Source organism: Coregonus lavaretus (assembly GCF_964263955.1).
Source record: "Coregonus lavaretus genome assembly, chromosome: 14".
NCBI classification, from domain to species: domain Eukaryota; kingdom Metazoa; phylum Chordata; class Actinopteri; order Salmoniformes; family Salmonidae; genus Coregonus; species Coregonus lavaretus.
Genome location: NC_140001.1, coordinates 25,512,580 through 25,536,708, shown reverse-complemented (window position 1 = coordinate 25,536,708; position 24,129 = coordinate 25,512,580). Strand labels below are relative to the sequence as shown.

Genomic DNA, 24,129 nt, shown 5'->3' with positions numbered 1-24,129 from the left:
ATAGACGTCTATGATTGGTACAGATTTGGTAAGGTCTGGACCAACCAAATTTGGTCTTGTTTGGGGGCAGAGCTCATTAAAATAATAGCCAGTGTGTAGAATAATACCCAAACAATATTGCATATTTCTACCTTTGTGTACCTATTTAGGATTCATCACCGGAAGAGAATGACATTCATATCCATAATGATGCATTTCTGTGTAGTACAGATCAGGGACCCAAGAGTTACCGCAATTCCGTTACCGGGTGTAAATCCACTCTACTTACTGTAGTTCAATAACCAAAATAGATTTTTTACAAAGTGAATGTGTCATGTCATAGCTGACACCCCATTCTTTCTGCAGACGTCTTTGAATCTTAATTCGCAGCAGATATTTAAGAGTTTTTGGAAAACGTGGACACATAAAAACCTGAGGGAGATTTTACCAAAATTCTGTTACTGAACTTTGCATCTGTTCTTCCAGTAAATGTGATTTTTTTGTAAAAATGTCAGTGTAAATTGTTAAAAATAGTCCTTGTGCATAGAGTTGTATGGTTTGTTAAATTTTGAAATCAACGGTTTTTGTTTGGTGTACATTTTAAGTGGGAAAATCTGAGTCTCAGTGCAATTCCGTTCCCGTGGAATTGCCCATAAGGTTTGATTGTGTCTACCTTTTGATGAGCCAGCTTTTACCCATAGCCACAGGTTGTTCCAATTATCCCTCCCCTGGTTGGCTCCAGCTGTCTGAGTGTAGCAGCAGCCCAGGAAACCTTCACATCCATCCCTAGGTTTAGGTAGAGCCGCTAGCGCCAGTGGCCTTGCTGCATCACATCAGGCTACATGGCACTTTCATACCTCTGAAGCTCCTTGTAAAAGTTATCCTCTCATAGTGTGAACTGCCTCATTATGCCACATACGACCCCTTTGAAGTGGCTTTGATCATCGTTAGCAACATGATCCCACATACCAGGCTTCTGTAGGAGGTTATAGGGTTTTATTCCTGAGGTGTCTGCTAGCTAGCTTCATGGCTCCCTGGTGTTAAAAATAAAAGTCAGGTCTACTCCAATTGCTAGCGTGATTTAAGTCAACCACTAATGATCACAAACATGTTTAGGTATGTGGAAATGGAGACCATTCAATGTAATTTCCCCGACATTGATTTGACATTGACTTGACGCTCAAATCTCTGAGAGTCACCTGTTTCCAGGTGTGTTCTGACCGCAGGCTATAGATTTTTCAACAAATAGTTAATATGATTGATCTATTGTGGCTTTTGTGATCAAGGAATCATAGATGGTTTGTGCAGTCTTTAAAAAGGACATAAGGGGTGTAATAGATCCCCCAGCTTATTATTTTTTTATGGCCACGTAGATGGAATCTATTAAGATTGTCTTATTGTCTCACTTTTCCCTGTGTTTAGATTTTTTTGTAATAATATACAGTAGGAAAACAGCTGTCCACTCCAACCTAACTCTTTTAGTGCTGTTGCAGTACATGCTGCTGCTATTTGAAATTCATATGACAAAAGATTGCTTCTTGGCCTTAAAGTATGCTTAAAAAGGAGAGCAGTGAATGTGTCATGGTCTTTATGATACTCCACTGTGCCAGTGTGTCCCTCTGTGCCAGCTGACCTCTTTATTTCTCCCAGACTCCCTGTTTGACACATCTGGAAATCTCTCCAGATGCTGTCCTGTCAGTCACAGACAGAGACAGTGGTGTCATCGTGGCTGTTTGAGGTTTGGACCAGCCCAGCTTCTATGACTACTGCATGCTTATTTGGGTTTTACCCATTCCCTTGCTTTTTTAGGCTGCAGTTTGGCACTGTTTCCTTCTGTTTCCGTTGGATCAAAGCAAAGCTAAAAAGGTCCACTTGGGACTGAGTTGGAGATTGAGCTGTACATTTGGTGTCATTGTAATTACATAAGTCATACAAGCCCAGCATAAAGGTTGCATGACATCCTTGTCAGGCAGTGTGCAGTCTATAGTGGATTGCATGACAATGGGGGGATATCCTGGCACTGAGTTTAACATACCGGTAACATGAGGTTCCCTCCCGCAGCCATGTGTGTGATGAATTTTTGGTACCCGCTGTGCAATTTGACCCAGACTTTCTTCTAAAGATCTTTTACATAAACAAAATGTGAAACTGTCTAGCGCTACAGACATCGACACCAGCGATTGTTGTTCCAATTCAATGCCCCTTTCCCAATTGCAGAACAGGGTTTGAAAGGCCCCAGCTCCCCAGTGTGAATGTAACGTGAGCCTGGGCACACGCAAGGCGAGTGAGAGCTGGAGGAGAGGGTGGCCAGACCAGACCAGACCGTAATCATTACTACACAGTTCTCTGATATGAGAACCAGCTGTTAGCTCTCCTTTTGTTCTAATTTTTCTGCCCTCTTTTTCACCGAGGCTGGCCCTTTCCTCAATGCCTCCTATTGCAGCCTCACTGTCTGGACCTCGTCTCAAATAAACTGCCATGCGCTCGTGGCAACTGGATTCTGGGAAGCCGGGAGAGATTCTTTCTCTACAAGGAGGCTGAGATTGGATACAAACACTCTTTCAGGCCACTGCACAGAATGGGCTGTCTAGCCCTTTATTTCTTTAACTGTACAGGCAATGTGCTTGCCAGGAGGTGACAATGAAGTAGGTTTGTGATTGTTGTTGCTTTCTGCTCTGTTGTCATTCAACCTCTCTAAGCATGTCCTATTTTCCCTGAGTATAGCCAGCTTTATTTAATTATTTCACTGTTTAGAGATGAAAAAGTAATGGATTGTATTGAGAGCGTGGTCAGTGTGTTTTCAGAGCACCTTATTAGGAGACAAGGGGCTCCTGTTAGCTTTCCTCAAGTCATTGTGAGGTTTGTGATCCAGTTTACAGTTTACACTTCACCTGCATGCTGATCAGGGGAGGCTGCTGAGGGGAGGACTACTCATGATAATGGCTGGAACAGAGCAAATGGATTGGCATCAAGCACATGGAAACAATGTGTTTGATGTATTTGATACCATTCCACTGCAGCCATTACCACGAGCCCGTCCTCCCCAATTAAGGTGTTACCAACCTCCTGTGATGCTGATTGGCTGATGTACCTGTTCCAATGTCTTCCTTTGTTTCCCCATTATTAGCCTGTGTGTTTGCACAGCGTTTTTACTGTAAATCACCGTGGGAAGCCAGGGCCTTTGCCGAGATTGTTGTTGACAAGATTTCATGGGCATGCCATCATGTTTTGAAGTGTCTCTTGGGGACAAGTAAGGCAGCTCCCCATGCTTTTTGTCTGGGGCATGTTACCCGACCCTGGGCTTTACCCGCCCCTCTGCGCTGGGGACATTTTTTCAGGCCTGGTGCATAAAGCAGAGCCAACTCAAATAAAGACCTGCCAGTGTGCCCTTTGTCTGCTCTGACACCGGCTGGAGTGGCGTTGTTCACCGGCAGCCAGCATACGGGCTCCTGCAGGCAGACAGGCAGACAGACAGTGCTTAAACTGTTAGCTCAGGCTGCTCTGTTTGCACATGCCTGGTGTTGATGGGTACGTCACCATGGGAACGGCCAGGAAGCAGGCTTTGCTCACCATTGCAGAGAGAGAAAAGGAGGTGATAAACTAGCAAATTGTCAAGTGAGAAAGTGGTGTGAAAAGTTCTGGTTTTTCGGCATCAACTGTTCTGGACTCCTTTTCAAGCCAAAGGCAAGCCACCATGGTCTGATTTTTTTACTTCTTTGTAATTGTTCTTGTTCTTTTGGAATTCTTATGCTAAATGTTGTTGTTGTTGTTGTTGTTGTTGTCCATACAACAAACCAATCAAGTTTTAGATTTTCCCATAGAGTTGTCAGAGGAGGGCTTTTGGTTTGAAGTGTTGGAATTGGATAGTGTTTTTCTTCCATCTGCACAGCACACATGATGAGGTCAGTGGGAGGTCAGTTTTGACCCCCAGTCCCATTTGAACTACCTCCGCTCTCTGAGGAGGACATTCCTACAGCCTTGGAGGGGACCACTGACCAGTAATAGTCCATTGGTTGGTTTTTATATAATAATATATGAAGTTAGGTCATTGTTTTTGACAGTGCTTGAACTGTTAGCTCAGGCTGCTCTGTTTGCACATGCCTGGCGTTGATGGGTACGTCACCATGGGAACAGCCAGGAAGCAGGCTTTGCTCACCATTGCAGAGAGAGAAAATAAGATGATAAACTAGCAAATTGTCAAGTGAGAAAGTGGTGTGAAAGTTCTGGTTTTTCAGCATCAACTGTTCTGGACTCCTGATGGGTGTGGCTCCACTCTTTGCTGAGTTCACTGATGAGAACCACTGAGTGGGCACCGCCTGGCCTCAGAGTCATACAAAATATACTTTACGTATTTCTGAGCACCTCCAAGACGTATGATACTTACTAATGGTCTAGTTACTTGAGACAGAAACTAAAGTAGGGAGGTTGGTCGGGGAGGACAGGTAGGCGTTATCTGCGATCGTAAAGCAATCCAAAGCTTGCATGTTCGAGTCACGTCGGGGACCACTGTATTTTAGCTAACCCTTCCCCTAACCCATATTCTAAACATAACCCAATTCACCTAACCTGCTATGTAAATTTACCTAACCTTTGTCGTTTTAGTTCTCCAAACCTTTGTTGTTAGTTCCCCTAACCGCCAATGTAAATCCTCCCTTAATTCTCCTTTGTTGTTATGCCGCAACAAGCAACCTGGTCTCAGATAAAGATGTGCAATATCATACGTCACCCAAGATGTATGATAAGGCACATCATCCAATTTGTATGCTATTGTACCACCGAGTAAGACGTATGATACTATACGTTCTCTAGTTCATATGTTATTGTACAACCGCTATTCCATTCATAATGTAACCTAACATATCATATCATACTAGAAGGAGTGTCACAGATTTACGTACAGAATAATACAAATTGCCCTGAGACCACATTGGTGGGCAGCACGGCTTGGCATCACACTCGGTCCACTCTCTTAACTGGCATAATGTTCCAGTGCGTGTTTTGTGGTGTTTCGACACAAAAAATAAGTGTTTTACATGGGGCCCCTTGTCTGCTCCCCATACAGTATATCACTCCTTGGCACAGGCCTTACTGGCTCCAGGCTGCCAGACTCACACAGGTAAAGCTATGGCCTGATGCTTCCATAAGTGTCAGCATCCTCAGTAGATCCCTGAATAATGCCTACTGTCAGTGTTAGTGTCAGCAGTTCAGCTGCTGGCTGATGGATGTTTAGGCTTCACCACTTCCCTCCGAGTGTCTTTTCTGAGAAAGTGTGTATCAGTGTATATGTGCGAGTGCCTTCTCGGTTTTGCTGTGTTTTGCTCTAACAGCGGTCTCTTCTCCTGAAATGCAGAGGAATCTTCTTGGACACCATCCTGCCACGCTATGATGTCAATGGAGTGAGACCGCCGATTGGACAGAGGACAAGGCTAAGCAAAGGGGATATCACACAGGCACGCAAACTCTACAAGTGTTCCAGTAAGAACAGCACAATTATTGCAAACAATATTCAAACACATTTTTGTGTATAGTTGGTACATACCATATGGTAGATTTTAAACAATAGGCCTATGAAGTTGACATAATAATGCACAACGGACATGATATAGTGCTTGTTGTTGCTTTTGCTTACCCCTGAGAGTGAGAAATGTTACTCTACTTTTTCGTGTGTCTCAATATCACTGAGAGTGAATACTCAAAAACGTTTTCGTAGATGTAGTTTACGTGTGGAAATAGTTGAGCATCTACCATTGATGTGGCATGGTTCCCTGGCTACAGTTGCTGTGACTCCCCGGCTAGGGGAAGGAGTGTAAACAGTGCCCTAGGACAGGAAGTGTCATCACTCTTTCCCAGATAGACTCAAAAGAACAGCTGGTCTCAAGAGGACAATGACTAGAATGATGGCTGGGAATCAACATACTCTATTCTTAGGGTCCAGAGATCAAGACATGTTTTATGTCAACTGAACACATAAGTGTTCTAAAGGAAAACATACTGCCCTGACACTTTACCAATAGTTATGTTGGTCTTTAGAAAGACTTAGAGATTTAATAAGGTTTTTAAGGCTGAAGGGACAACGACTAAAGGCGTAAGGTCGATTTATAGCATAAACCGACAAGTTTGAAATAGTCATTCATAAAATAAAAGTGATGTCAGAGCGTTAATTGTGGGTCAGACAGGGAAAATTGGGTTTGTCAGAACCACATTAAAGCTCAGTGAATAAACAGTATACTACTGGCCAGAACTGGACCGCTGAATGTGGTTTTAGTGGGAGGAATCATCCATCTTCACCATAAATGGTTCAGAGAGGTGGGGCTGGTTGAGTGGGTGTGTTATGTGTCCTCCACAGTGATAAACTCCCTCTCAGTGGAACAGGGGATAGTGGATGATGTGGCGCACAGCGCAGCGCAGGGGATGCAGCTAAGAAGGAGTCTCTCTCTCAGTTTTTATGGAAAAAACCGATCCAGTGAGCGCAGCTCAGCGGATCCTTATTCACACTGCATTCCTGGGAGCATTTGTCATGCCCTCCGAGTGCTTGTTAATGGTTTAGCATCAGCAGACCTCTGCCAAGCATTATTAGACAAAGCTCTCACCTCCATGCTTTATGGCCTGGAAGGAGGGAGCCTATGAACGTAACCAGTTGGTGGAGATGTTTTTCTTACTCCCACTGAGTAAGAAAAACTCAGTAAGAAGTTCCCCTAGAGCACTGTGACCCTAAGCCATGCATGCTGGTTGAAATTATCCCCTGTAGCACAGTTGGTTTAGCCAGTTGGCCAGGGGGAGGGTTGTATTTGGTCTCCTAGAGGATTGGGTTATTTACAGTAGGCCAGGTTTATTTTGAGACGATGCACAGAGAATGTGTCTCATACTGTCTTCTATCGCTTCTCATCAACTGGAAGAGGTTGATAATCATCACCATCAGCAGATGAATATGAAAGAGTTGCCCTCTTAAGAGTCAGGATTATAGTTGTGGCATCAAGCTTCTGTCTCCTACAGTCTCCCTTTAGTGGGACTTGGCTACTTCATTGCGGTTTCTCAATGCTACTGCTGGAATCAGTGTTTTAGTCCTTATCAGACAGAAACGAATTGCTAGATCCTTCACTGGTTGACGTGGTCCTCATGTTAATGTCTCTCTCTCTCTCTTTGTGGATAGGATGTGGAGACAGTCTGCAGGAAAGCAGTGGGAACTTCTCCTCTCCTGGCTTCCCCAATGGATACTCAGCCTACATGCACTGCATCTGGAGAATATCGGTCACGCCAGGGGAAAAGGTGGGAGAGCATGGAAAACTGACTGAGATAGAAACTTGGAGCAGTCTTAGGAGAAGTGCTTTGTTTATCGTGACTTAGTGATAACTCTGTTCCCTTTGTCGGTCACTCGGTATAACATAATGTGGGGGAGTCAACGACCAATCATATTCACCTGAAAACTGAAATCATGCCCAAAGGGCCAATAGATGCCAAGCCCGCCCTTGGAAGCCCCGCCTTCCTGGCTATAATACCGGGGTTTGCATTAAATTGCTCAATTCTTCGCTCTTCATCTAGCCTGAAGGAAGATTACGAGATTCAGCTCCAGCTTAAGTGTCTGTTAGTGGGGAGAGAGTACTCGTCAACCTAGATGTTGCGAGTTTTGGGTCTTGTTTATCGGTTTTTGTGTTTGCTAAAAGCTCTTGAGTGGCTCCCGAGTGGTGCAGCGGTCTAAGGCACTGCATCTAAGTGCTTGAGGCGTCACTACAGACCCCCTGGTTCGATTCCAGGCTGTATCACAACTGGCTGTGATTGGGAGTCCCATAGGGCGGCGCACAATTGGCCCAGCATTGGCCGGGTTTGGCTGGTGTAGGCCGTCATTGTAAATAAGAATGAGTGCTGTCCTGTTGCCTGGGGTGGAAACACGCTTTGGCTCGGACAAGTTCGTGTGACCATTGTCTCCGGCTGGGTTCAACCTCCATTGGGCGTTGGGCTGACTTTGTGAGAAAGATTGGGGCTGCTGGCGAAGGGTCTTCTGGTGAAGTGACCTCGGGAATGGGGTTGTCTGAGGCCGAGAAAGAGCAGCAGCGGTGGTCGGAGTTGTCATCCCAGACGAGTGAGGCTCATTCCGGTTTCTCTGGCAGTGATCACAGAGTCCAGATTCCGGGGATGATATACTATCCCTGGTTGGCTCTGGAGGGTTTTCAGAGTGTGAATCGGATGACATCAGTCCGTGCAGCCTAAAGCCCCGGCTTTGGATTCGGCGTGAACCATTGGTGGTAAATGTGCCTTTGATGGATCCGTGTCGTAGGGTGGCAGATCACCTGGGGGTGGATTGGCCGTCTTCTCCCCCGGTCAACAGTAAGTGCTTAAATTGTGAAGTGGAAACGTCTAGGAGCAACAATGACTCAACCGCAAAGTGGTAGGCCATACAAGCTCACAGAACAGGACCGGCGAGTAGTGAAGCGCATAGCGCGTAATTTTTTTTTTGTCTGTTCTCAGTTGCAACACTCACTATCGAGTTACAAACTGCCTCTGGATGCAACGTCAGCACAATAACTGTTCGTCTGGCGCTTCATGAAATGGGTTTCCATGACCGAGCAGTTGCACAAAAGCCTAAGATCACAATTTGCAATGCCAAGCGTCAGCTGGAGTGGTGTAAAGCTCGCCACCATTGGACTCTGGAGCAGTGGAAACGCGTTCTCTGGAGTGATGAATCACATTTCAACATCTGGCAGTCCGACCGATGAACCTGGGTTTGGTGGATGCCACGAGAACGCTACTTGCCCCAATGCATAGTGCCAACTGTAAAGTTTGGTGGAGGAGGAATAATGGTCTGGGTCTGTTTTTCATGGTTCAGACTAGGCCCCTTAGTTCCAGTGAAGGGAAATCTTAACGCTACAGCATACAATGACATTCTAGACGATTCTGTGCTTCCAACTTTGTGGCAACAATTAGATCCTGTTTCAGCATGACAATGTCCCCGTGCACAAAGCAAAGTCCATACAGAAATGGTTTGTCGAGATCGGTGTGGAAGAACTTGACTGGCCTGCACAGAGCTCTGACCTGAACCTCATCGAACAGCTTTGGGATGAATTAGAACGCTGACTGCGAGCCAGGCCTAACCACTTAACATCAGTGCCCGACCTCACTAATGCTCTTGTGGCTGAATGGAAGCAAGTCCCTGCAACAATGTCCTAACATCTAGTGGAAAGCCTTCCCAGAAGGGTGGAGGCTGTTATAGCAGCAAAGGGGGGACCAACTCCATATTAATGCCCATGATTTTGTAATGAGACCGCGGAGGCGGGGAAGCTGGGTTCAGAGCTTTTCGACGAAATCCGTGCTACGGCTGATTTTGTGCTGCATCTGTCCCGCTGTACTATCCTGGCTGTGGGTAAAATATGGGGGCGCCGGTGATGTATTTGGATGAGCCAGTTTCGCCAACAATGTTGGTTGGCTCGGCTATGGAGTCCTTACAGGCCTGTTTTGAGGAGAAACAAAAACAGGACAAAAATCCTTTGCGGTAGTTCCCGAGGCTTGAAGGAAAGGGTTCAGGCCAGAGGTGGGTTGCCCTGGGCAAGGGGGCGGCATCGAACCCGGTGTGGGCCGGGTATCAGAACCGCAGTACCATGAAAGCACATTGTTTCTACCCAAGGTTCCTCTGTGTTCAGGGGTATCGAAAGTGCGGTATCGTCCAGGTGTGGGCATAATAAACACAGTTCCTTCCCCCACATTCAGACACACAGTTGTCAAGAGTGTTGGATATGAAAACAAGCATGACAGAAAAACCAAATTATCCCAGTCCTCAAGCTGGCACTCTGCCCCTTCAGGAGATAATGTATGGGAGACTAGCAGCGTGCTCCGTCCAGTGGCAGACGTGCAGTTTCACCATGGGTAATGAGGACGGTGACAAGGGGGTACGGTCTGCAGTTCGCTGTGCATCCTCCTCCTTTTCATTGCATCATTACGTCAATAGTCCCCGGTGTCCTAACGCCTGTCTTGAGAGAAGAAATGTCCTCTTTCCTTCAAAAGCAGGCTATTCGGGTGGTCCCCGTGTCAGAAGTACAGAGCGGTTGGTATAGCCGGTACTTGTTAGTTCCCAAGAGCGATGGAACGTTGCGTTCCATTCTGGACTTGCGTGTTTTAAAAAAGCACCTCAAGGTTTGAAAGTTCAAAATGCTCACACTTTGCCAGCTATTCCGGTCGGTGCGTCCCAGCGATTGGTTCACGTCCATAGATCTGAAGGATGCATTTTTTAAAAATGTGGATTCCTCCTCCCCATAGAACGTTTCTGAGGTTTCATTTCGAGGGTGTGGCCTACGAGTTTATGGTCCTGCCTTTTGGGCTCTCACTTTCGCCCGGCTCCTTTTCTATGGTGGTGGAGGCGGTTTTGGCACTGGTGCTGTGCCAGTATTGGCTTATATGGATGATTGGCTGATCGTAGCACAGTCGAGTGAACAGGTGGAGCTCCACACTGCCGTGCTGATTTCCCATATTCAGTCTGCGGTTCATAGTGAATCATAAAAAAAACGTGCATCAGCGCATTCAGTTACTGGGTCTCGTTCTGGACTCTGTTCTGAATATGCTCTGTCTGGCACGGTTTCAGCTGGGGCACTTGGTGCCTTTTCGCTTGTGCCTGTGGTTATTGGGTTTGATAGCCTTTATGATAGCTGTGGTGCCTCTGCGACTTCTGTTGATGTGTCTGTTTCAGCACTGGGTGATTGGTACGTGTCTGGATGCATCTCACCACTGCCATCGGTTGCTCAAGGTATCCCAGTCGTGCCTAAGAGCGTTGACTCCTTGGAGGGACCCGCAACTGCTGTTGTAGGGGGTTCTCATGGGTCGGGTAGTGTCCCGCAGTGTGATCACTTACTGGGATGGGGAGCGCTGTGTGTGGGATACTCGGAAAGAGGGATTTGATCAACAGCGCAAAGAGAGCTGCATATCAATTAGATAGAGCTACTGACTGTTTTGCTAGCGCTGAGGCTTTTCCTTCCTATGTTGGAAGGCCAGCATGTGTTGGTAAGGTCCGACAACTGGCAGGGAGGGACGCAGTCTCTCCATCTCCTATACCTGACCCGTTATCTGCTCGTATGGAGCAGCGCGCATTTCCTGTCACTCAGGACGACGTATCTTCATGGATCTCTCAATGTGGGTGCGGATCTACTTTCTAGGGGGGGTCCTATCTCTACAGAGTGGAGACTGCACCCCTTGGTGGTTGTCCAGATATGTGACCGGTTCGGCAGAGCCGACGTAGATCTTTACACATCACGAGAAAACGTGCATTGTTGTCTGTTCTTCTCAATGAGGGATCTGGGCGCTCGGTTGGGAACGGATGCTTTGGCATATCAGTGGCCTCGGACCCTGCTCTATGCATTTCCTCCGGTGGACCTGATTCAGGCCACTGTGGAGAAGGGTCCGTCAGGAGGGTCTGTTGTTGATTCTGGTGGATCCCCATTGGCCTAGACAACCCTGGTTCCCGGAGATCATCTGCCGGTTGGGCGGGGACCCGTGGAGGGTTCCGTGTCATCTGACAGAGTTTGGCACCAACATCCACAGATATGGGATCTGTGGGTTTGGCCCATGAAAAGTTGAATTTGACAGATACAGGTTTAACCTTGAATGTGATTACAAGTATACAGTCGGCGCATGCACCCTCTACGAGAGGGTTGTATACATATAAGTGGCCCGCGCTTGAGGGTTGGTGTCAGATTAAAATAGTTTCTCCTTTTCAGAGCTCTTTGGTGGACATTTTGATGTTCTTGCAAGAGCTTTTTGAGCAGGGCCTTTCTTTTTCCACATTGAAGGTTTATATGGCTGCCATCTCGGCTTGTCATGTAGGGATTGACGGCTCTACCTCAGGGTCTCATCCTCTATTGGTGCGGTTCCTGAAAGGCATGCGGTGGCTCAGACCAGAGTCTAAGCCTATGGCACCAACCTGGGACCTGGTGTTGGTCCTGGACGCGCTGTGTGAGCCTCCCTTTGAACCATTGGAGTCTGTGGACCTGAAGGTAATTTCCTACAAGACTGCCCTGTTCATGGCCTTGGTGTCGGCCAAGTGGGTTGGGGATCTCCACGGGCTATCAGTACACCCTTCCTGTTTAGAGTTTGCGCCTGACGTCTCTAAAGTGATGTTATGTCCTAATGCAGCGTTTGCTCCCAAGGTCATGCCTATGTCTTACAGGTCCCTGGCTTTCGAGCTGTTCCCTTTTTTAACCTCCTCCGTTTGTTTGTTGCATGGCCTGTGTCCGGTGCGCGCTTTACGCACTTATATGGATGGATAGGACCAAGGATATCCATGTTTGTGGCCAGCTTTTTGTCTGCTTCGCTAATCCAGCTCTGGGTAGGGCGCTTTTTAAGCAGCGTCTTTCTCATTGGATAGTGGAGGCTATCTCCCTGGCATATGACAGCAAAGGACAAGGGTTGCCTAGCAGTGTGCATGCTCACTCCACTAGGGGTGAGGCGGCTTCTTGGGCATTGTTCAGGGGCATGACGATTTGGTGACATCTGAGTTGGGATTCCCCACATACCTTTGAGGTTTTATCGCATGGATGTAACTGCTCTCAGTGTGGCTCATAGTGTTCTTATGGCTGGGTCCGGGAGTGGGTGTTAGGCAGTGCGCAGGTTGCACATTTATCTGGGTTACCACAGTTCCCTTTGGATTTGAGCCTTGGGTAGCCGTGGCAGTGTGCGAGTGCACAGTTTCCAGGTTACTGCAGGTTTCCTGTGGGTTTGAGCCTCAGGCTTCCGTGGTTCATCGACTCTGGTCAATGTTATGCAGCGCGCATGTGCGCTTCACCAAGTCACGACAGGTTTTCTGTTGTTTTGGACTTGCGGTTCCTTGTACAAGTTTTGACATTTCAGGCTTGCAAGGTAAGTATTGTTCTTGGAACCATTTACATTTACATTTACGTCATTTAGCAGACGCTCTTATCCAGGCAGCAGAACGGCAGTTCCAGAGGCTGCATGAGACCTGGAACTCCAGGTGTGGGGTGCGTGCAGGGACCACCAGGTTAGAGAGGCAGCAGCCACGCGGTGTGAGGCGTTTGTGTAGCCTGTGCGGAGAGGAGAGAACAGGGATAGGCAGAGGCATAGTTGACAGGCTGTAGCAAATGGCTACAATAATGCAGAGGAGATCGGAATGAAATCAACTAAACATCTGGGAAAGGAGAGAGTAAAAACCAAAACTCCCAAATATAACTCTCCCAACTTCACCTCAGAAACTATAATTGTTTCACTGAACCACCTGAATAAAACTCTCCCAACTTCCACTTTAGAAATTAGAATTGTTGTGAACTACAGCGGTTCAATGTTTCAAGGAATAGACTCAACTTACTTTATTCAGCTAGCTAACTATGACGCTATAGCTAACTAGCATGCTAGCATCCAATAACACACAGTTTAGCACTAATACTTGGTTACAACAAACAACCAATAGTGTGTTAACACACTAAACAGATAATTTGTGTCCGTGTCTAGTTCCTTTCATCACGCAGCAATAATTAAACGTTGGCTAGCTAGCACAAATATATTGTATTTAGCTGCTACAGTACAGCTAGCTGGTCGTGTTGGCTAGCTAGCAATGGCTGCTGTGTTGACTTTGTTTGAAAAACGGCGGCGCTGCGAACAAATGTGGCTGGCTAAAAGGATATTGTATTTAGTTGCTACCGTTGCTAATAGCTACTCACCAGCTAGTCCAGGAGGTGAGTTAGCTAGCTAGCTAGCTTTGTGCTACACCCGGCACCGCCGAATACAATGCTAACCTACAATAACTACCCACAACAGCCCACGATGCCTACCTATAATACCTAATAATATACAGCCCACGATGCCTACCTATAATACCTAACTACAATCTAAATACATAGTTTAAGCCTTACTCGACAAAGCCCAAGCTATGTATAAAGCCAAACTTACCCGACACCAGCTGTCTGGGTGGCAGACAAGAAGACATCAGTAGCTGTAGCTGTGGTCTTCTGCAATCAGTAGCTGTAATTAAGTACAGTAGCTACTACCTACCTAACGTTAATGCCTCTGATAATGAGGTTAGAAAAACAGCTGAATGGTAGGTAGCTAGCTGGCTTAATTACAGGTACTCTTAAGCGTGAAATAACATTGGAAACAACTATCCACAGTTGCTAAAAGTTACCAGTAGCTACCCGCTAGCTAGCTTTGTTGGTCCAGGTAGTGGGTTAGCTAGCCTCGTGCTTCGCCGGGCTCCGCCGAATACAATCCTTACCTACAATAATTACCTACAATAACCTACAATAACTACCTAAGTAAACTACCTACAATACCTAACTACAATACCTACCTACAATCTAAATACATGGTTTAAGCTTTACTCAACACCATATAAGAAGTCAAGCTTACCTCCTGCTAGAGAAAACACAACCTCTCCATGGGGTCTATGGACTTGGGCTGCAGTGGCAGTGTGTCAGTGCGCATGGCCATGTTGCAGTAGGTTCTGGTTCCCTATATGGGGCTCTGACAGTTCAGGCTTCTCGGATAAGTATTAGGGAAAAAGGTGGCCCCATTTTGGAGCCATGGGCCTCCTAGTTTGGTACCCTCTGAGCCGGCTTGGGGCGTGATTGTATGTCCGCATAGAATGTTATACAGAGTGACCGACTGAAAGGGAAGGTACAATTATGAATATTACTACTGTTCCCTGAAGGAGGGGACTAGGAATAACCTATTTTGGCCCCATGCCGTCAGAGCGGGACTGAATTGAGGAAATGAATGCGAGCCCGGTATTTTAGCCAGGAAGGCGGGGCTTCCGAGGGCGGGCTCGGCATCCATTGGCCCATTGGCATCCATTGGCCCGTTTCATAACTACGTTTTCCTTAGGATAATGTAATCTTAGAAAATCTCCCTTTAAAGTCAGCACTGGATTTTTGTTCTCTTCTCATGTTGAAACTGTTTGGACTGTATCTGGTCAGTAATCATCATGCTCTCTTGGTTTTTAAGATCATTCTGAACTTCACCTCCATGGATCTGTACAGGAGTCACCTGTGTTGGTATGACCATGTAGAGATCAGAGATGGATACTCCAGGAAAGCCCCTCTGAAAGGTTAGGATTTAAGAAAGTCGTAGTCCCATACATGCACTATACACTATGGTAAAGTGATGCTGAAAATACACTTAAATGTAACACAAGGGTGTCTGGAGAAAAAGGTAGTTGTGTGATAAGGTGGTCTGGTATGTGTGTTCCAGGTCGTTTCTGTGGGGATAAGCTGCCTGAACCAATCATTTCCACCGACAGCCGTTTGTGGATCGAGTTCCGCAGCAGCAGTAACTGGGTGGGGAAGGGCTTCTCCGCTGTGTATGAAGGTAAGGCCAGAGCCGGAGCCAGCAGCCCCATAACAACACAGCTCAGCTGACTGACTGGCCACATGGGTCACAGATTGAACAACATGCCTGAAAGCAGCTCAGTGATTCTGTCAAATCCCCAAGTCTGGCTGCCTCCATGCTGGTGTGTCCAGCACGTTATGCTGCATTGATCAGATTTTGGTCCGAGTTGAAATTCAGCTCAACATTGTATCCAGACTGTAGAGCGTGGTGTATTGAATATAGGAACCATTTAATTTAATCCACATTATGAAATCCATAAAACAAAACCCCTTGAGAGAAATGTGCCAATGATATGATAGATAGCTATGACCACTGCATGTTCTCTGCCATTTAGCCATCTGTGGAGGGGAAGTGAAGAAGGATAACGGACAGATCCAGTCTCCTAACTACCCAGACGACTATCGGCCCAACAAGGTGTGCATATGGAAGATCAGTGTGTCTCAGGGCTACCACGTCGGCCTGACCTTCCAGTCCTTTGAGGTAAGAGATACGGGCCTCTACTTGTTCTTTTCACCCCATTTATCCAGTAGCAAGCTTTTACATACCGCTACATCAATATCCTCTGCAACCTCTGTGTATGAGGAATGAAAATGACTTAGAAGTTCTAACTTTGTCCCTTTTACCCATCCCTTCCTTAGATTGAGAGGCATGACAGCTGTGCCTATGACTACCTGGAGGTGAGGGATGGGAACTCCGAGAACAGCCCACTGGTGGGACGCTTCTGTGGTTACGACAAGCCAGATGACATCAAGACCAGTTCCAACCAGCTGTGGATGAAGTTTGTGTCTGATGGCTCTGTCAACAAGGCTGGCTTCGCTGCCAACTTTTTCAAAGGTCAGATGTCAAGAGTTTTGTACTGTAGAAAATAACACCCAGAGAGTCATTGCTGATGGCATATGCCCTCGTTGTAGAAATTACCAGCCTAAGTTTCATAGTAATGAATCTCTCAGCATCATATCTCCCGAGTGGCGCAGTGGTCTAAGGCACTGCATCGCAGTGCTAGCTGTGCCACTAGAGATCCTGGTTCGAATCCAGGCTCTGTCGTAGCCGGCAGCGACCGGGAGACCCATGGGGCGGCGCACAATTGGCCCAGCGTCGTCCAGGGTAGGGGAGGGAATGGCCGGCAGGGGATGTAGCTCAGTTGGTAGAGCATGGCGTTTGCAATGCCAGGGTTGTGGGTTCGATAAAATAATGTATGTGCTAACTGTAAGTCGCTCTGGATAAGAGCGTCTGCTAAATGACTAAAATGTAATGTAAAAATGATGTCATAATAAGGTGACATTTTGAGTAATTTGAGAATAATTCCATTATGATTGGTTGTGTTAAATTATGTATAATTCAGGACAGACAATTTCATCATTCATCATTTGTGACCTTAAATGTTTATCTTTGGTTTGGTTTTGGAGGGGTGCACTTGTAGGCTGTTGAGTTGCGAGGCCATGTAAAGGGCGCCAACATGTTGTTGTTGTGATGGTTGTAGAGATGGACGAGTGCTCCAAGCCAGACAATGGTCGCTGTGAGCAACGCTGTGTCAACACACTGGGCAGCTACAAGTGTGCCTGTGACCCGGGCTACGAGCTGGCTGCTGACAAGCGCAGCTGTGAGGGTGAGTACAGCAGAATACTGACCAGAGCCTGCTCAATAATGCCTCCTCAGCTGCAGTTCACACAATAATGCAATTTAGTGCTGTTCTTTTGTCACTGCCACCCAAATACACCAGTTGCCCCACATACAGTAGCTAGAAAAAATACTTCCAGAGATTTGTGTACTTAACAATTCATGTCATTTGGATTTTTGCCACCCAATGGGTTGTATTTGATGCACCCAACCTACCAAAATTCAACCCCAACTTCACAGGTAATCAGAGCCCAAAGCAAGTGTTGAAAGCATCCTGACTAATTAGACCATCACCTGTAAATTAGAATCAGACAGAAGTGCTGCTGATGCAGTGGTTTATTGTTTTACCTTTTTGTTGCTCTTTTTCCAAACCTGACCACTGTCTGCCTCTAGAGGAGGAGGCCTGCTATGACATGTTCCTCAAACGTTGAATAATTATCCAGTTTAACCCTTTTGGGTGACATACATTTCTGCATGTTTAAGCTTTTGGTAAAAATATAGCAGGTTGTCTGTTAGAAAATTATCCTCAATGGTTAAATAATACCCAGTTTAACCTTTTTGGATGACATACATTGTATTTTTAAGCTTTTTGGGGATAAAATCCCACCACTACAAATTGTCATTGATACACCTTTTTATATACACAATTGTATCATTATAACCATATGAAGTTTAGGCACATCTTAACCATTGTCCTGGTCTTCTCTCCTATGAACATATGTCTGTCTGACTGTGTGTCTGTGTGTGTAGCTGCATGTGGAGGTTTCATCACCAAGCTGAATGGCTCCATCACCAGTCCAGGCTGGCCCAGAGAGTACCCCCCCAACAAGAACTGTATCTGGCAGCTGGTGGCGCCCACACAGTACCGCATCACCCTGCTCTTTGACGTCTTTGAGACAGAGGGCAATGACGTGAGCACCGGGGTTATTATGACTGGGCACACTTTGGGTTTGTTCATACTCCATGGGCCTTAGTGGTGTCATCATGAATCTGTCCTCCTGTCTGTCATAGAGTACAGAATGTTGTCCTTATATTGTACTTTGTAATAGTATATATTCCTGTGCATCGTATTTGTGTACAAATTGTAATTGCATTCCCAAATGTTTCATGTTGTAACGACCTGATGCTCCTTTGTTCAGGTGTGTAAATATGACTATGTGGAGGTGCGCAGTGGGCTCTCAGCAGACTCAAGGCTACATGGGAAATTCTGTGGAGCAGAGAAACCTGAGGCCATCACCTCTCAGTACAACAACATGCGTATTGAGTTTAAGTCAGACAACACAGTTTCCAAGAAGGGATTCAAAGCTCAGTTCTTCTCAGGTGAGCCTTTGACACTGTGTGTGTGTGTGTGTGTGTGTGTGTGTGTGTGTGTGTGTGTGTGTGTGTGTGTGTGTGTGTGTGTGTGTGTGTGTGTGTGTGTGTGTGTGTGTGTGTGTGTGTGTGTGTGTGTGTGTGTGTGTGTGTGTGTGTGTGTGTGTGTGTGTCTTTCCCTCCAAGAGTCTGTTTCTGTGTGTATGAGTGGTTAATCAATTCGACCCCACATGTGTGTTTGAGTGCTGATGGCAGGGTGGTTGTGTGGGAGAAACGTTCACGAAGGTAGTGTCCCTTTATGTCCCCAGACAAAGATGAGTGCTCGAAAGAGAACGGAGGCTGCCAACATGAGTGCGTCAATACCTTCGGGAGCTACAGCTGTCAGTGCCGCAGTGGCTTTGTGCTGCACGAGAACAAACATGACTGCAAAGAAGGTACCAATCGGCCACCTGCACACAGAAACTCAGACCCACTGGCACATTGATTCTTGGTTTATGTATTTTATGCGGGTTGGAGCTCTGGAGGTTATTTTTAGGGGGATGACTTCACAGGAGGTTGGTGGCACCTTAATTGGGGAGGACGGGCTCGTGGTAATGGTTGGAGCGGAATGAGTGGAATGGTATCCAATGCATCAGACACATGGTTTCCATGTGTTTGATGCCATTCCATTGGCTCCGTTCCAGACATTATTATGAGCCGTCCTCCCCTCAGCAGCCTCCAGTGGATGACTTCTTATTACAATGATTGGAGGTGAGGAGGTACACACTCCCATGTGCCAAGTACAACAGTGCAGCTCCTGAGTGGAGTTTGAACATTGGTCTGTGTGGAGCAGTAATGATACAGGGGAGCGATGTTGACTTTGTGGATGTATTTTTGCAGCCGGCTGTGATCACGTTGTGAACAGTGTGACTGGCAAGATCACAAGCCCCAATTGGCCAGATAAATACCCCAGCAAAAAGGCATGCACCTGGGCACTCTCCACCACCGCAGGCCATCGCATCAAAATCGTATGTGTTCCACTCCAACTCTCTCTATAATCTTAACATACAGATTGTATGTGTGTGCGTAGGTATGGGTATGCATGTGTTTGTGGGAAGGGGGGTTTGGATGAACTGTGGAAACCATTGAGGACTTTGCACTGTACTGTACTGAGCACCACAGCCTCTGCTTGATTGAAACAATCCCCTAACCATAAATGGCTCCCCCTTCTGTCACAATCATACCGTTTGTCTTAATCCATGGCATACTGTACATATCTCAGTTTTTTTAATATGGTTAACTTGGCTTAGCCAATGCAAAGTGATTGCATGTGTCTATGCTCTTCATTCCAATGGGTTTCTTAAGGTTATTACATTTTTTACATTTTACATTTTAGTCATTTAGCAGACACTCTTATCCAGAGCGACTTAGTTAGTGAGTGCATACATTTTTATTTTATTTTTTCATACTGGCCCCCCGTGGGAGTCGAACCCACAACCCTGGCGTTGCAAACGCCATGCTCTACCAACTGAGATACACGGGACTGAGCTACACGATTACCCTGATAGGGAACCATTATGTTTCATACTCTAGCTCTTCTAGCTCTTGTAAAACAGGCTGCATACCTGTGACCCTCTTTCTCTCCCCTCATACTTTGTCTCAGGCCTTCAATGAAATCGACATGGAGGCCCATCTAGAGTGTGCCTACGACCACATTGAGATCTACGACGGGCGCGACAGCAAAGCCCCCAGTCTGGGTCGCTTCTGTGGCACCAAGAAGCCTCCTCCCATTATGTCCAGTGCCAACAAGATTTTCATCCGCTTCTTCTCTGATAACTCTGTACAGAAGAGGGGCTTCGAGGCATCCCACACAGCAGGTATATTACTGCCATCACAACTTAAACTCTAGCCCACTTTGTGACTAGAAATACTGCAGTGGTTTCTCATAAATGGTCATTGGTTAGTTCCTTCTAAATTATGTCTATGGTGTTTTTTTTATCTCCAGAGTGTGGAGGTCGTCTGAAGGCTGAGGTCAAGACCAAAGACCTGTACTCCCATGCTCAATTCGGCGACAATAACTACCCCGGTGCGTCTGACTGCCAGTGGGTGATTGCGGCTGAGAAAGGCTACGGGGTGGAGCTCATCTTCCAGACCTTTGAAATCGAGGAGGAGGCTGACTGTGGCTACGACTACATGGAGCTCTTCGATGGTGCTGACACCAAGTCCCCAAGGCTAGGACGCTACTGTGGCTCTGGGGTAAACTCACTGATAACCTCATCTATTGAAATACTTTTTCTGCCCAACAGAATTTTAGCACCAACAATGTACTGTCATAATATAATTGTTCTAGTTTTATTGAACCACTGCAGCTGTGTTAAAACAACACTTTCAGAGGCAGTGTATAATTAGCTCTGCAGTCGAATAACCTTTTAAACTGTGTGTCTGTGTTTGAGCTTTAAGGAATGGCCCCAGGGTTGTGAAGATTTCCACTCCGCTCTCCAGCTTTAATCACTTTGTTAAAGTTGATGTGTTCCTCTGGGTTGGACATTATAGCTTCAGTAGCAGCTGAGCTCAATAAGAGCGGGCCCTGGCTGGCTTGTGATAGGCTATCATGGTCTCCAGCACTCAGCTGTAACTGAGAATGAATCAGCCAGTGCTGAGGCTACAGCGGGTGGGGGGTAGCTGGAACAATGAGGCCACTGGGGAGTTGAAACATTAGCTCCATAGGCCAGGGAACACCTTGATTTCATTTAACATACTGAATAATAAGCCTGTAATAAGCCAATAATAAGCCTGTCTCTCTAGCTACTCTACTGATGCCTGGTCCTTTAAATCAGTTCTAGCAGGAGATGGTTGGCACATAATGCTCACAGTACCAAAAGGAACGCTTCCTCCATCATGTCATTTTTAGACATATTGGACTAAACTGTAAACTGAGACTGTAAAGTAAGGTAGAAAGCTCATAATGAGTTTTTTGGAGAATAAGTGGAAGTTGTTCACTCCAACAGCCCTCCCCCTCCCTTAGGCTACAGTCCCTTCAGTCTGGATCTATGAGATATAATTTGGTTTTAATTGAAGTGCAGTCAGAGTGCCAGAAAGCGACAGCCGTTAACTCAATCTGTGTTTTTTTTCCTCTGTTCCCCCAGCCTCCCGAGGAGATCTACTCTGCCGGCGATTCCATTGTAATCAAGTTCCGCTCTGACGACACCATCAACAAGAAAGGCTTCCATGTCCGCTACACCAGCACTAAGTTCCAGGACACACTGCACTCGCGCAAGTGACCAGCGGGGGCCGGAAAGGGCCGGGTGGGGAAGAGGGGCAAACGGAGGGGCCCCCAGGGGAAGCGCCAGCCTGACACTCGGAAACCTTCGGCCACCAAGATCATTCAGAAACGACAGAACAGTCGCAAGACCACCAACCGCACCTCAGCTCCCAGGGGCTTCAGCTCCCTACAGACTGTGAGGAGTAAAGCCATTCTGCAGTAGACCTTGTTTTTACCTTTTTTATGGTTATGATTGGGGTGGGTGGGTGGATATTCGGTTTAGGCGGATTCAGGGGGAGAGTTTATCTACTCCCAGGTTTTTTTTATTTTATTTTAAAAACAAATGCCTCCTAATGAGAGCTAAATGAACAACAGTGGATTCTCAGGACCTGTAGGAAGGCAGGCATCAGCCGGACAGATCCCTGCTTTTGTCAGGCCAGCCCACCATGCCAGGGAGGAAGAAGGAGAAGAGAGAAGAGGAGGAGACCGGAGGGAGTTCCAGAGGGATTCGCCAACCCCAACCTCCCGGCAGCACTCCTCCGGAATACTAGAGCTCCTCTCCTCACATTCCCATCCCTATTGTTCAAGGATTCCAATCCATAAAAGGATTAGAGGAATACCTTTGAGTTGAGGTGTTGATACTGTATGTCAGAGAATTGCAAGTGTAATTGGCATTGTCCTGGCAACCAGTACAGGATTCTCATTATTACCATTAACAAGGAAATTATGGAAGCAGTTATCTTATTAAAGGACTAATAAATGAAATGTTACCCATGTCTTCTGGTTGGTAATTGCTTGCCCATTGAGGGACTATTGCTGTACCTCTCTGTGTAATTGTAATGAATATGATTATTCAAAGGGACGTGACATGCTTTCCTCAACTCAAATCAGTAAGCACTTTACAGTGAATTGTTCCAAATCATGAACTAATGAGATTTTGTCAAATGCAAGTCCACTTATTTTTTATGCATTTTAAATCATTTCTATTCCCTGATTTTCTTTTTGTTAATTGCTCCATTTAGTTTCTCAGGCGTGCTTGAGAGCTCTTTGTACCCTGTAACATTGGGTACTAAATATATGGGTTCTGTTTCAGTGTTGATCTACAGTTTTAATGTGCAGGATTTTCTCCCACTAGACTAAAACTCTCCATAGATAGTACAATCTCCAGGTACAGGCCAGAGTCCCCTTTATTGTAATAGAAGGCTCTGGTGCCAGCGAGTCTGAGTAGTCATTGTCATAGCAACACATTGCACAATATATTCATCTGTTTATGGTGGGGCACAGCAGAATTCCATGCTAGTATGAAAGTGTTGGTATTGTGCAGCGAGACTGATGTTGAATACATGTCAATTACTGTTATCCCACTCTATTTTCAGGTTATTTTTCATTTGACTGACAATGCCAGCTATGTCACTTAATGTCTTTGCCTTTATAACCAATCAATGCAGATGTTTAGCATGGTTGGATTTGTAAAAACCAATGGATGTGCTTGTGATAACAAAGTAAGTGCTATGTGTGTGTTTGTATGCTGTCATATGCTCCTGTCTCTTTTCAGCTGTCTGTTTTTAGCATGTGCTGGTTAGGTGAGAGTCCTGGGCACTGTAGAGAGAGAATACTTCCACAGGAGTCAGAACTGATTATTTTCTAATAGCCTGACGCACATTGGTCTGAGACTGCCAAGCTCCAAAAACCAATGAAGACCAAGCATTTTCAGTTATTCAATCACACAATTTCATCTTCCGAAATGATTTCCTGGGTTTAGTTTGAGTTTCAGGCTATATTTGGTTCCAACATATCTGTAATAATGATGACGACCTGTGAACATATCCAGTGACCTCTGACATAATGGTTCAGCCACTGTTTTGCTCTGTACAATACTGCCTTATTATTCATATTGCATGAGTGATAATGTTATCAAGCAATAATCCTCAGGGTGGCACCAAATAGACTGTGAGCTCACACTAGCTGTGCTCACTGGAAACCAAATCTGTACATCTAACAGTAACAAATAGCATAGCCTGTCTTTGTGCATTTAAAATCTGCTAATATGAAAAGTATTTCTGTATTTTTTTTATCTTGCTCAGCAGGAAATACATGGTTCTGTTCAGTAAAATTAAAAAGCAATTATTCTTGGAATCATTTAATTAACTAGATATTATATGACCTGCCATGGTTGATTCACAGTAATTACAAATTATGAAATGATCACAACAGCTTGTCTCATACAGCGCTAGTAGGATATATAAGCACAGACATCTAATCATATTCTATATTTGAACATAAGCTGTCAGACTGCTGCTGTGTGATTTAGGGCTCTATTGAATCGTGTTACAGATCAGCGATATAAATTAAAAGTTATTTTCAGATTGAGCCGACAGATGCAGCGTTTACCGTGAATGCAGTCTCCGCTAAAGAGGGAACATTGCCTTTAAATTTAAATCATGCTGTAAAGCTGAACTTCCGCGATGCGGATTGAATAGAGACACTAGTCATCAGACAGTAGGTGGCTTGTGGATATCCATGTCAATAACAGTTCTTTGTTTGCCTAATGATTTACATGAAAAATGTATTGCACACGTTGCAATTCATTATTAATCCTGAGCTATTTGTCATTAATTATTAACTGTCACCAGAGGAGGAGACATGTACAAGCTGTCACAATCAGCTTA

At 45.8% G+C, this 24,129-nt stretch overlaps 1 protein-coding gene across 1 annotated transcript in view; it reads left to right on the top strand.

Moving 5' to 3' along the window:
• LOC311141002 (bone morphogenetic protein 1-like) overlaps positions 1-23,604 on the top strand; it is a 56,268-nt gene extending 32,664 nt beyond the window's left edge. Inside the window, exons 7-20 of the mRNA XM_084176272.1 lie at positions 5,330-5,454; positions 7,130-7,245; positions 14,908-15,010; positions 15,154-15,270; positions 15,626-15,771; positions 15,930-16,125; positions 16,772-16,897; positions 17,659-17,819; positions 18,048-18,228; positions 18,528-18,653; positions 19,099-19,226; positions 19,862-20,075; positions 20,204-20,454; positions 21,345-23,604. Coding sequence (XP_084032398.1) covers positions 5,330-5,454; positions 7,130-7,245; positions 14,908-15,010; positions 15,154-15,270; positions 15,626-15,771; positions 15,930-16,125; positions 16,772-16,897; positions 17,659-17,819; positions 18,048-18,228; positions 18,528-18,653; positions 19,099-19,226; positions 19,862-20,075; positions 20,204-20,454; positions 21,345-21,479 — 2,125 coding nt within the window. The 3' untranslated portion in view covers positions 21,480-23,604. The remainder of the gene's footprint in view (positions 1-5,329; positions 5,455-7,129; positions 7,246-14,907; positions 15,011-15,153; positions 15,271-15,625; positions 15,772-15,929; positions 16,126-16,771; positions 16,898-17,658; positions 17,820-18,047; positions 18,229-18,527; positions 18,654-19,098; positions 19,227-19,861; positions 20,076-20,203; positions 20,455-21,344) is intronic.
• Positions 23,605-24,129: the final 525 nt, after the last annotated feature.